The sequence below is a fragment of the Natator depressus genome, chromosome 16 (genome assembly GCF_965152275.1).
Source record: "Natator depressus isolate rNatDep1 chromosome 16, rNatDep2.hap1, whole genome shotgun sequence".
In the NCBI taxonomy this organism is placed as follows: domain Eukaryota; kingdom Metazoa; phylum Chordata; order Testudines; family Cheloniidae; genus Natator; species Natator depressus.
The window spans coordinates 13,697,976-13,711,515 of NC_134249.1; the positions used below are offsets into that span (position 1 = coordinate 13,697,976).

Here is a 13,540-nt window from a genome sequence, read left to right on the forward strand (position 1 = left end):
TGTGTGATCAGTGTCTAGCACTTTGTTAGAGTGTTGGGGTAAATAATGGTGTCATCCTCTAGTGGTGAGAGGACCAACTTTCTGGTTACCAGTTACCTGAGGAGTAGAACTGCTGCTTTACAGATCTGAGAAACACAGGCTGGGATAAGTGTCCCACACTCTCAAGCACTAAGAACTCAATTCTGCCATTGAGCTACACCCAGCAATCCCACTGATTTCAATGAGAATTCTGCACAGCGAACATTGGCAGGGTCTGGCCCTAAGTTACTGGCCAAAAAGACTCTCCTTGTATCTTCACGGTGAAACTTCAGTTCCCACTATGCCTGTCTTAGGTATAGCAGAAGAGACAGTTTTAGCTAATATGCTCCTGATGTAAATAACTAAGCCCAAATGTAATTTCTTTTTCTGTAACTGACACTCTGATGCTTAGTTCTCAACACATTTAAATTACATTACAGTAGAACCTCAGAGTTACGAACACCAGAGTTACAAACTGACCAGTCAACCATACACCTCATTTGGAACGGAACATATGCAATCAGGCAGCAGCAGAGACACCCCCCCACCCCCCAAAAAAAATTTTTTAAAAAGCATGTACAGTACTGTGTTAAATGTAAATATTCAACAAGGTAAGGAAACTGTTTCTGTGCTTGTTTCATTTAAATTAAGATTGTTAAAAACAGCCTTTTTCTTTTGCATCATAAAGTTTCAAAGCTGTATTAAGTTAATGTTCAGCTGTAAACTTTTGAAAGAACAACCATAATGTTTTGTTCAGAGCTACAAACATTTCAGAATTATGAACAACCTCCATTCCTGAGGTGTTCCTAACTCTGAGGTTCTACTATAATTACTAATCCTATGAAAAGCTGACTGCTAGGGTTCTCCAGTCTTATCTGGGTCTCATCCATTCAGTAAATCATAGCTCTGCAGTCAAGGAGGATCTTGGTGAAGCCACCTAATAAATTCAGCACAAGCTGATGAGAAGCACTTTGCTCCTGAACATTTAATGCAGCCTAGATTTTAAATAGGCTGAAATGAAAGTACTATTTTTATGGGAACGTATTCCAAGTTGCTTTCTCACATTGAGTAGTACCACTGATTTCAGTGGGACTGCTCTCAGAATAAAGCAGAACTCATGCTGAGTACAAGTATCAAAACCTGGCTCCTAGTGAGTTTAGTGCTGGCAAAAAGTGCCAAATTGACAGCTTTGTAGACTGTTGTCTTCTCTTTCCCACAGAGCAGGGATAGCATGGCAAGGTTCTGCCAATTAACTTTTATCCCAAACTGGAGGGGCCTCTTCTAGGAGTGAGCAGGGAGTTCATCTCCATGTCCCATTCAGTCCTTGGGCTCTTCTCAGATTGTCAACAAGTTTGCCAATTTTGTGTCAACTGTGGTGGTGGGTTTTGTGATGTGGACATCTGTCCATCGGGAAACAGAGTGAGAACCACCAACTTGTTTCACACTGGCCACACAAAGTGTGTAAGATTTTCAGTATACTCTGATTATATTCCTATAGCTTAGCCATAAAATTTATTAGAGGTTGGCAATGAATATTTTTTCTGTCTGGGATATAGCAATACAGAAAATGTTGGTGTCTGCAGAGAGGGAAGGTTGTACCTCACTTCATTCCTTTGTGCTGTGTGCTGGGTTAGGATGGGAGTGGAGATGGCTCACATACCTGTTGTAGAGTTTACCAGCTGCAGGACCAGTGGGCGTCTGGTGACAATGCCTGATCCACGGGGCAGGAAGTCCCTGAAATAAAATAGGAAGTTTTTGATGAGTGATGGCTTCCTTTCTTCAATCTTTTCATGGCTTTGCTGCCCTTAGAAATTCAGAGATTCTAAAGCAGAGTGTCTTAGCCAGGGAAAGAGAGCAACAAAATTCAAGGCATTGGAAAACAAAACACCGTCCCACCCCCCCTGCAAAAATAAAGGGTTATGGGGGAGATTTCCAACAGCTCCTAAAGGATTTAGGAGCACAAGTTCCCCTTGAGTCAATAGGACATGTGCTCCTAAATCCCATAGGCATTTCTGACAAACTCCCTAAAGGTATCCTTATTAAACTGATTTCCACAGAGCTCTACCTCAGCTTTAATACTCTGCAATACTGGGAGCATGGTACTGCCATCGCTCAGAATGCTGGAGAGGCCTGCACCACCAACAACCCTGCTCCAGAATGCTGGGAAGGCCAGTACCCTCTTCCTCCCGTCCCCCCACAGTGAACGTGCAGTATTTCTGTGTCAATATAAGCTCCCTATAATCAAGGAGCAGATATCTTGATTTGGGGGATGAATGCAGGTTTAACCCCCCCGCAAAAAAAAAATGGAAGGGAGAAATCCAAACAACATCTGAAATGCTTGGTGCCTCCTCAGATGCTGTGAGTGCAGTGTTACCCTAAAGAGGGTTGGGCTAGTTAGTGAATCACGCAAGCCCTGCACTCTGGATTTAGAGGAGAGACTGCATTGCTCAAATATGGATACGGCATATGATCCTTCTGGAACAAAATCCATAGCAGCCAAGGGCTTGCCTCCACCCAGGCCTCCTCCTCCTGACTGACTGCTCAGAGCCAGGAACTGCTGCCAGGTCATCAGCAACAGCAGCTCCTTCCAAAACCAATTCACCAAATGGTAAAATTATTAGAATACAGGACATTTCAGGGAAGGAAGGAAGCCTGTCTATATCCATTTCCTAATGCTGACTTAGCAGCCACAGCTCACAAGCTTTTTTTTCTTTTCTTTTTCATCCAAATGCTTCTCTCTCTTTTTAAAGCTAGGCATACTTATTGCATCCACTGATGACCTTGCTAGTTTATGGACAGATTTTGCTCTCAGTTGCATCTGCTGGATGCTGATCTGAAAATCTGACCATTTTATTTCAATGCCTAAATGGGGACGATGTTCTTTTGAAAATCAGGCCCCTATTCCATATATAAGATACATTCTTTGTGAAGAAATCCTGCCTACGTTCCATCAGTTCTAGGCCCCAATTCCCTCCTCCCTTAACGATAGTTTGACACTAGTGTAACATCACTGACTTCAGCAGAGCTACTCCTGATGTACACTGGCATGGGCGGACAGACCCCAACACTTTAAGTCCTTGTTCTTGTCCTGCTATTGGAGAGAAGGTTAAGAGAGATGAGATAGTCTTGTGTTTCAGTCACTAGAGTGAGACTCAGAAAATCTGTTTTTAATTCCTGGCTTTCCCGCAGACTTCCTGTGTGGCTTTATGTAAGTCATTTCACTTCTCTGTGCCTCCATTTCCCCATGTGTACAGTGGGGGTAATAATAATTTTCCTGTCTCAAGGGCTGCAGTAAGGATAAATTCAGTAAAGCCTGGGAGGTGCACAGCTACTCCCATGATGGGAGGACAGAAAAATAATTAGATAATTCCTAAATCCAATAGCTCTGTATGATAGCAGGTAAATATCTGTTGTCAATTGTAATGTAATTGTAGTGTAAATCTGGAGTAACACCATGGAAGTCAATGTAGTTGCACTAGATTTACACCACTGCAACTGAAAGGAGAAAGTAACCCAGTCTCAATATTCCAGTCCTTTCAGAAATCTATGGTTCACTGAAGTCTTCTTTTCATTTCCCCTTTCCCAAAGAATACAGCCCTAGTTTCTCTATTCCACTGGGATTACAGCTAAAACCTTTGAGTCTCTGTATCATTCTAGGTGCTAGCTACTGCCTAGTCTCCATTTATATAAAACATTGTGGGCAATATTCCAAATAAAGTCCCACACTAGTGTTACAATAATTTCCTCTGACATTATTGATGTCAGTATTTATATGTCCCAGAACTGTATTGAGTTGTTCTTTTTAATTGTGATTATATCATGAGTGAATGATATCATATTACTAGACAGTCCCTTCTCCAAAACACTGGTACAATATATAAGGGCCTGATTCTGCCAAGCACCTTGTGCAAAATGTCAAGTGCCCTAAATTCCCACGTAGTAGAGGGAGATGCAGGCCCTGAGCACCTTTCAAGATCAAGCCCTAACTGAACAAAATTGCTCTTCATGCTGATCTTTGTGTCTCTCTACCCTGAAGCCTGCTTACTATTCATACTTTATATGGATATGGTGTGTTTAACCTTATACTCTGCCCTTTGATAGTTTTTTATCCTAAGATCTCATATTGCTTTAAAGTTGTGAATTCAAAAAGCCTAACATTACTCATGTGGCTTGTTTGGTAGAAGAATTTTTCAGCAGTGCATTCGGGGTGTCGGACCTTGTGTCCTGTAACTGTGGTACCCCCTCCGCTTAGGCCGGGTTGCCCTAGAGTAATAGAGGTACCATCAGACTTCCTACTTCCCTGGAGGCTAGCTTGACACCTTCTTGGCTTGGTAAGACCTGCCAGAGCATACGGTCCATCATACTTCACTGTCGAACCCCATTCACCCCCACACCAATCCTGAGGTAGGATTTTATGGGGGATTACTCCCATGAAGTAGGTAAATGTTTCTCCAGTTTTACAGAGAAGGAAACTGAAGAACATAGAGTTTATAGTGAAAAGTTTCCAGCTTGGGAGTCTAAAGTCGTCTACACAGGGAAATCTTGTTCCAATGAGATTATCCTACCAATAAATTTCCCCATGTAGACAAGATCTAAGGTTAGTCACCTAAATCAGCAGTCTGACTTTAATCTATTTGCCTGGGTGAATATTAGCACAATTTGGTCCCTAATACAGAGAGAGGAATTTGGACCCCCACCTCTATTTTAGCAGAGAATGTGTGGAGTGTAACCTATTGACTTTAACAGGAGTCAGGTGGCTCTAACGCTGCACAGCCCTTTGAAAAAATAGCAAACAGTATCATGCCAATGAAAACAACTTCATGAAATTTACACCGAGAAAATGTAGAAGGCCCTTTGGCTGGTTGTTTCAGTGATGAATATTATTTCCTCCTTGACTACCCATCTGCCTATTTCCCTCTCTGCTGACTTCTGGACAGATTCCCTCTTCCCACAATATGCCTGTTCCTTCCCCCTAGTGCTTGTCTTTCTGGCAATACACAGTGCCCCTCCTGCTTAGGTGGAGCCCATTCCACTGGTGGAACCCTACAGCTAAGGACTGGTAAATGCTATAGCTAGCTGGCTGCAGGCCAGGCCAGGCCAGGCGAAAGGCAGGGTGAAGAATGCTTGTCTGCCTCTTGCAGCAGGTTTAATAAACTGCTCCTGTAAATGAAGTACACTAACAGAGGCAGTGCAGCACTGACTACGCGCTTACTTAGTAGCCTCCTTGAAAGAGGTGTTAGGCCCAGTTAACAGGAAGGGGAAGAACTGTATTTGTTCTCTGCTTTGGAAGAAGGAATGTGAAGTGATTAAATTAAATCAGAGACAGGGAATCAATAAGGAGACATGGACAATTACATTCCAGATGACTTGGGCAGACAAGAGCAAAAGGGTTAGATAAACTGGCTTATTCTATTCCAGGAAGGAAGAGTAAGGTAATGAGGCTAGGGGGGAAAAATAGAAGATAGGAAACTATGCCTTCAGTAAAAAGAACAGGAGTACTTGTGGCACCTTAGGGACTAACAACTTTATTAGCGCATAACCTTTCGAGGGCTACAGTCCACTTCATCGGATGCATAGAATGGAACATATAGTAAGAAGATATATATATACACATACAGAGAAGGTGGAAGTTGCCATACAAACTGTAAGAGGCTAATTAAGAAAGATGAGCTATTATCAGCAGGAGAAAAAAAACTTTTGTAGTGATAATCAAGATGGCCCATTTAGACAGGTTTCAGAGCAGCAGCCGTGTTAGTGTGTATTTGCAAAAAGAAAAGGAGTACTTGTGGCACCTTAGAGACTAACCAATTTATTTGAGCATAAGCTTTCGTGAACTACAGCTCACGTCATCGGATGCATTTAGACAGTTGACAAGAAGGTGTGAGGATACTTAACATAGGGAAATAGATTCAATATGTGTAATGACCCAGCCACTCCCAGTCTCTATTCAAACCCAAGTTAATGGTATCTAGTTTGCATATTAATTCAAACGCAGCAGTTTCTTGTTGGAGTCTGTTTTTGAAGCTTTTCTGTTGCAAAATTGCCACCCTTAAATCTTTTACTGAGTGGCCAGAGACGTTGAAGTGTTCTCCTAACCGTTTTTGAAGGATATAATTCCTGATGTCAGATATGTGTCCATTTATTCTTTTGCGTAGAGACTGTCTGGTTTTGGCCAACGTACCTGGCAGAGGGGCATTGCTGGCACATGATGGCATATATCACATTGGTAGATGTGCAGGTGAACGAGCCCCTGATGGCGTGGCTAATGCGATTAGGTCCTATAATGGTGTCACTTGAATACATATTTGGACAGAGTTGGCATCGGGCTTTGTTGCAAGGATAGGTTCCTGGGTTAGTGTTTTTGTTGTGTAGTGTGTGGTTGCTGGAGAGTATTTGTTTCAGGTTGTGGGGCTGTCTGTAAGCGAGGACTGGTCTGTCTCCCAAGATCTGTGAGAGTGAGGTATCATTTTTCAGGATAGGTTGTAAATCTTTGATGATGCGCTGGAGAGGTTTTAGTTGGGGTCTGAAGGTGACAGCTAGTGGCGTTCTGTTATTTTCTTTGTTGGGCCTGTCCTGTAGTAGGTGACTTCTGGGTACTCTTCTGGCTCTATCAATCTGTTTTTTCACTTCAGCAGTCACCCCTTCAGTGATAATATGCTACAGAGCTCTGAGCAATGAAATGATGAGGGCATTTTAAGTTCTAAAACAAAGGAGACCCTGGTGTGATATAAAAGCAGTGTAATCTCTACATCTCATTACATGAAACACTGTACAAAATGTGGTGTCTGAAATATGATATTAAATTAAACAGGAAGGTGCTGTCTTGAACACATGACACAAAGTGGAGTGGAGAGAATCTTATATTAACCAAAAAAAAATTTTTTTTAATTGTATTTAACGTCCCTGACAAGAACTTAGAAACTTTCTGACTTCCAAGGCTTTTGAATGGGAGCTGAATTTTCTCCATCCTACACTGCATCATCAGCTTAGGCTTCCTGCTGGGAAGTATCACTGAAATGGCAATGCACCTCCCCACCCCCACCTCCACCCCCACTGAATGAGAGAGCAGTCCTATTCACATAATGGAGGTACTGATTTTCCATATATATATTTGATTATTGGCTCCTACAGTTCCACAGAATGAAGTTTAAGGTACCAATTTCAGGTAGCCATCTATATCCGTACGTTCTATCCAGTTCCATTCAGAGAAATATAAGGCTATGAACAAAGATATGAGACAATGAAGAGGAAGCCCTCCTTGCTCACATGGTGCAAAGTAACAACTAGGGACGTGACTTGAGATAACACTCATTGTAATACTTCGCACCTTTCATGTCCAAAGTGCTTTCAAATGTTAATTCATTATTCTCACAACAACCCAATGTTTGTCACATTTTACAGAAGGGGAAACTGAGGCACGACTGCTAACTGACTTGCCCACAGAGGAAATGGATGAGAGTGCTAGGACTATAGCTCCCAGGTCTACATTTAGATTGTTACATCACCCTTCCTACTCTCATACAGTAGAGCACTAGCTTGTGATGGGCAAATTGGATTAAATGACCTAATAGGTCTTGTTCACCTCTAATTTCTATTCCAAGACAAAAAAGCATGTTAAAATAAAATTAGGGTGAAGAGTATGAGTAATTTAAAAGTAAAAAACATTAGAGGGACATATTAAATATCCCCACACGAATAATTGCAAACCCATGAAATTCATAGTTAAAGCTGAGGGGATCCCTGAATCGGACTGCAAAATGCAAGAGCTAGAGAATTGATTGGTTGTAATTGTGCATATCTGTGTGTGGTGTTAAGCAGAGAGTGAGCAGAAAGGGAAGGAAGCAGTGGGGAATTTGACCCTGGAAGGAAGATGAGACACAGAGATGCTTATGGGCCCAGTACTCTTTGGAAAGGCAGTCTTGGATTTCTGAACAAGGAATCTGTCTGCTGTTGTTAAGAGTTCAGGAAACAGGACTTTGTGTATGCTCTTTGTAAATAAACAGGATTGCACCAAACAAATACCCAACTTGTATCACCAATTTCTCTTCCTAACAGAAACATCTCTGCTCAGGCAAAAAGGGGCAGGAGGTGATTATTAAAGCTTTGCATGAGGGAATAGTACCCTAATGCCTCAATGATCTGATTATCACAGAAGGGGCCACACTGGGCATATTGTGCTCGGTTCTGATGCTTTGTTATAAATAGGATATCTTAGAGAAGATACAGAAGAGAGCAAGGGAAATGATAAGGGACTTGGAGAGAAAAAACACATACTTAAGACTGCTCCTCCCATTCTTGCTAAAAGTGGATTCATTTGCTGCTCTAGTTGTGTGAATTGAACTGTGCTCAGTCAGCAAAGATCAGTGACTGTCCGTAACATCAGGATTAAATGTCACTACAATGGATACAATATCTGCAGTGGACCAGCCTGTACTCTTGTGACCCTGCAGTTCTGTGCACTCAAGTATTCTCTTCAAGGCTGTTGGATTAGAAAGAGAAGACACTCGATGGCTGAACCAATATAGAGGGATACCACAGCTCCCTCCTTACAATGGAGGAGGAATAGGATCTGTTGCATTTGAGTGTCCCATTTCAACATCTTCAGTCTGCAGTAGAGTTGAAACTTACATCTCTCTGTCAGTTCCCTCCTTCTCAAAGTATGGAAGAGCCATGTCTACTTTTAGCTGCCCATCATTTAAATAAAGATGTACAGACCCTTTGATGCTTATGAAGGGAGTCTTCCCAGGCCAGTAATACCCAATTTCAGGTTTGCCTACAAAAATAGCTGTGGAACAGGAGAGAGACACTATCACTAATGGGGTGGGGAGGAAGTGGTCTCAGGGAACTTGACTAGATCACATTGCACATCAGTGGCAGTCAAGAATAGAATCCAAATCTCGCAGAACTCCAGCCAAACTTGTGAGCCACCTGGTTTATATCTTCAAAATGGCATGTGGTAGGTGTAACGCATGATACACGCAGGCACTGTGCTCAGGAGTCTAACAAACTATTTATTTTATTTAATAGCATGAGAAATCACAACGCCATACAAAATAATAAATCCTATAGGCATTTCCCTGCATCATTTTCTGCACCACTCCAGAGTATTCTTTGGGCTGAGGTCAGAGTCAGCTGGGGCCACCCAGCATCCTTTTGCTATTGCAGTGCATGGCTTGTGTTCTCTCATCAGCTCGCTGTTGCTCTCTGTGACCTCGGCTGATTTGTCCTGTTCGCCTTTCCTGCCCCAAACTTCCTGTTTGGTTATCTGAGCTGTTAGGATATAGATATTCAGGCCCACCTGTAAAGGCCTATACTCTAAGAATTTAGGTGTATTCTGATCACTTAGCTAGTTATAGAGGTATAAAAGAAAGAATCAAAATCACTGTCTGCCGGTGTAAGGTCCTTCTCTTACTAGGACAGTCTGAGGCCCTGTGCTTAGGCGAAGATCTTTGGCGAAGCAGCAGAGGCAGCCATAAGCTGGGAAGCGAATGGTCACCTCCTCACATTCCAAACTAGTCACATTGAAATAAGGTGCTATTGGGCTGTTAGGAATACAATCCTGTCCTGATAATGCCTGTCACCTTCAGAGAAAGGGAAGTGCCTAGAAGATGTAAAAGGAAACTTAGTTTGATAGCATCCTGTCTGGCAAGAACTCACTTATCAATAGCTGGGATGTGAAATCCTCATTTCTTTGTTGTTCTATCATTGTAGTCCCCATTTCCCTATTGTTTGTCTGTATAATCTCTGTCGGGTTCTGTGATTGTTTCTGTCTGCTGTATAATTAATTTTGCTGGGTGTAAACTAATTAAGGTGGTGGGATATAATTGGTTACATAATCATGTTACAATATGTTAGGATTGATTAGTTAAATTTCAGTAAAATGATTGGTTAAGGTATAGCTAAGCAAAACTCAAGTTTTACTATATAGTCTGCAGTCAATCAGGAAATGGCTGGGGGAATGGGGGTGGGGAAATTAGAATCATGTTTTGCTAAGGGCAGGAATGGGAACAGGCACACAGGTAAGGCTCTGTGGTGTCAGAGCTGGGAAGGGGAACACTAAGGAAGGAAACTGGAATCATGCTTTCTGGAAGTTCACCCCAATAAACATTGAATTGTTTGCACCTTTGGACTTCGGGTATTGTTGCTCTCTGTTCATGAGAGAAGGACCAGGGAAGTAAGTGGGTGAAGGAATAAGCCCTCTAACATGAGCCTTCCCCCTGAGTCCTTTTTAAACTTCTCCTTCGTCACCTGGCAATTTATGAGCTGTAGCTCACGAAAGCTTATGCTCAAATAAATTTGTTAGTCTCTAAGGTGCCACAAGTACTCCTTTTTTTTTTGCGAATATAGACTAACATGGCTGCTACTCTGAAACCTAGAATTCATAAGCCGTACAGATCGATTTCCCAAATTGCCACAGAGGGTTATTAATCATTGGAGCAATTTACCTTGGGATGTGGTGGATTCTCTATCACTAGACAAGTTTAAATCAAGACTGGAGGTCTTTCTAAAAGAGATACTCTATCTCAATCAGAAATTATGGGTTGAATGAGGTAATCGCTAGGTGAACTTCTCTAGCTTGTGTTATGCAGGAGGTCAGAGCAGATGATCATAATGGTCCCTCCTGGCCTTAAAATCTGTTAATCTAATCATTTGAAGGAATATGAGGTTGCAAAACAAACTCATTTTCCACCCCAGAGCAGCTTGACCTGATTACATAGATTCCTACTGGGTATATGATGTGTTTTAACTCTCTGGTTCTGACACTGGGGAGCCTCCCTAAATTCAAAGGGTTTGATGTTGCAGAGCTCCAGTGGCACCTTTTGAGCACAGAAAGCCACTAAGGGCACATCTTCACTGCCAGTCGCGGCACAGAGCTGGGAGAGCGCTCTCCTAGTGCTCTAAAAAACCCCACCTCCACAAGGGGCGTAGCTACCAGCGCTGGTGCACTGTCTATACTGGCACGTTACAGCGCTGAAACTTGCAGCGCTCAGGGGTGTGTTTTTTTCACACCCCTGAGTGAGAAAGTTGCAGCGCTGTAAAGTGCCAGTGTAGACAAGCCCTAAGCCAGACAGGAAGCCACAGCCTCCTCTCCATCAGGCTGTCAGCTTCTCCCCGCTTCTTTCTTCCCATTCCTACCAGGATATTACTACTTCCAACCAGCATTCCTCTAAGTCTACCATCGCTACCACCCTCAACTGACTAATGCCACTGAAGCTGCTCCATGCCCAGCCAACACAACTCCATATCAGGTAGCTCTTCTCAGTTGACTATCACCCATCACTCCTCTTCAGCACCTCTGACTCTTCCTCTAGCCACCCGCTTGCCTCTCTCGTTGACCCCCTTCTTTTTGCTGCTCCTTGCTTCCCACTGCCTGCCTCTGACACACTGCTTCTCTGTCTTTCCCCCAGTGTCACCCTACTTCTCTTATTTGCATCCCCCACTTCCGCCTACCTCTGTCCTAGGTCCTGCCTTTCCTCAGCTGCTACTGCTTTCTCCCACAAAGATGTCCTCTGGCTCCCCAGTGCTCTTGTCCTTCTCCAATGCCTTAGACGAGTGGCTCTCAACCTGTTTACCATTGTGGGCCACATATGCAGCTCTCTGTGTGTTATGTGCTATATCCACACAATATATATACTATGCGTATGGCCCTGAGGATGTCACATGGGCCAGAGCTGTGTGCTGATTGGGCTGTAAACCACCCACAGGTTGAGACAGTGTGTCCAGTGGATCCCTCTGGCTGATAGGGTTAATCCATCACAGCCTATTATAACATTTCTTATCTGCATAATATGGTACCACGGCTACTTGTGTGTGTAATATGGTACTGGCAACACAATTAGATACAATGGGTCTTTATTTCTGTGTACAATTCACATATTCTATGACACTAGTCACATTACTGCATACAATGATTCATTATTTCAGAATACTTGAATGCAAATAGTACTCCAAATAAAGTCAGAGATAATTCATGAATGTCAGAATACACATGACAATGGAAACAAAATTAGATACAATGGGCCTCTCCTTTCACTGCCTTGCATCTTGAGTCACCATTTACACCAGTGCAAATTGGGTGTAAAACACTCATTCTGATCTGATGGCATATATTAGAGGTTCATGGATTAATTCTCTCAGCCAGAGATAACCAGAGGTCAGTGGTGCCCCTACCCTGAAGAACACCCTCTCTACCAGTAGCTGAGGAGGCTGGCATAGAGTTGCTACAGCAGCTCTGATGCAACCCAAGTATTGTCCTTACGTAAGGAGAATCTCTAGGTTCCCAGTAAGTCCAGCTTTCTGCAGCACTGCAATGGGGCTAGAATCTGGCCCAGTGAGACTCACTTAGACCAACTTACATCCAACACGTAAGGAAGTCTAAAGCTTGGTCTACATTTAAAAGTTGGGGGGCACACCCCCACCCTTGACTGACATAGGTGTGCCTTATGCCCCAGCCATTCTGCACCCTTGTAGTGGCCCAGGGGAGCGATTGTCGCAGGGGCATAAACTAGCCTGCACCAGGGTCTGAACTGACACAGGGATGAATTTGCCCTATTGACTTCAATAGAATTATTCACACTGCTGTAAATCCAGAGTAATTCCACTGAAGTCAATGATGTTAGTCTGGATTTACACTGGTATTAATAGCAGAATCAGGCCTCATGGTTCTCAATGACTGGGATGAAGGTAGAGATGGTGCATTCCTTACCCATATGACACTGACACATCCCTGCATAGAGCAAAACCTAAATACACAAATAATTGTATTATAACAACTACTAGGGGGCTGCATTACACAAGATAATGTAGGGACTTCTGCCATGAAGCTTCCATTCTGTCCTTAGCTGATCCTGCATAACATATGAGCTAAAGTCCCTATGCACAGAGAGGTGAGGTAAGGACAAACTAAATGCCTTTACTTGGAATTTCCTTGTTTTGGACGATTTAAGTTAGATCCTACAAATATATTGGGTGAGGGCTGATATTTATTCTTCATTTTTCTTTACAGTAGTTGTATGGAAATTGTTAATAACTGAAAATAATAGAAAATCAGTGTATGAATACAATAAGTCACGCTGCTGTGGCTGTCCATTGACATCTCTATGGCTTCAGGGAAGGCAAGAGGCTTTTGTGGGGAAAACAAGAACAACAATTATTGGTAAAATATTGTTAATGACCTTTTGGCAGGTGTGTGAATCTGTCAGTGCATTGCGAAGTGAATCGTTCTGATTACAATGGGCTCCCTGTGAATCGTTCTGATTACAGTGGGCTCCCTGCTGTTATGCTAGGGCCCGGTGGCTGGGGCCCAGTCAGTAAGGTAGGTAGTACCATATGTCTGTTTTTCACTCCCCTCTTTCCTCCCATCTAGAAATGTAACTTCCAGTTTCAGATTTGTCTCTGTCTTAAAGGGGCCAGCTTCTTAAGGCAAAGAAGAAATTATTGCCATTCAAAGGGAGGTGATCTGTACCCTATACAGGCCCCCAGGCCATTCAGCACTAGAACTTTTGTTTCGTGGCCTTTATGG

General features: G+C 42.9%; 1 protein-coding gene across 6 annotated transcripts in view; it reads right to left on the minus strand.

Annotated features, from left to right (window-relative positions):
• Window positions 1–13,540, minus strand: part of DNM1 (dynamin 1) — a 99,436-nt gene that overhangs the window by 68,201 nt on the left and 17,695 nt on the right. For all 6 annotated transcript variants that reach the window (XM_074973711.1, XM_074973710.1, XM_074973712.1 and 3 more), the window contains exon 2: window positions 1,679–1,752. In XM_074973711.1, the coding sequence (XP_074829812.1) occupies window positions 1,679–1,752 (74 nt within the window). The remainder of the gene's footprint in view (window positions 1–1,678; window positions 1,753–13,540) is intronic.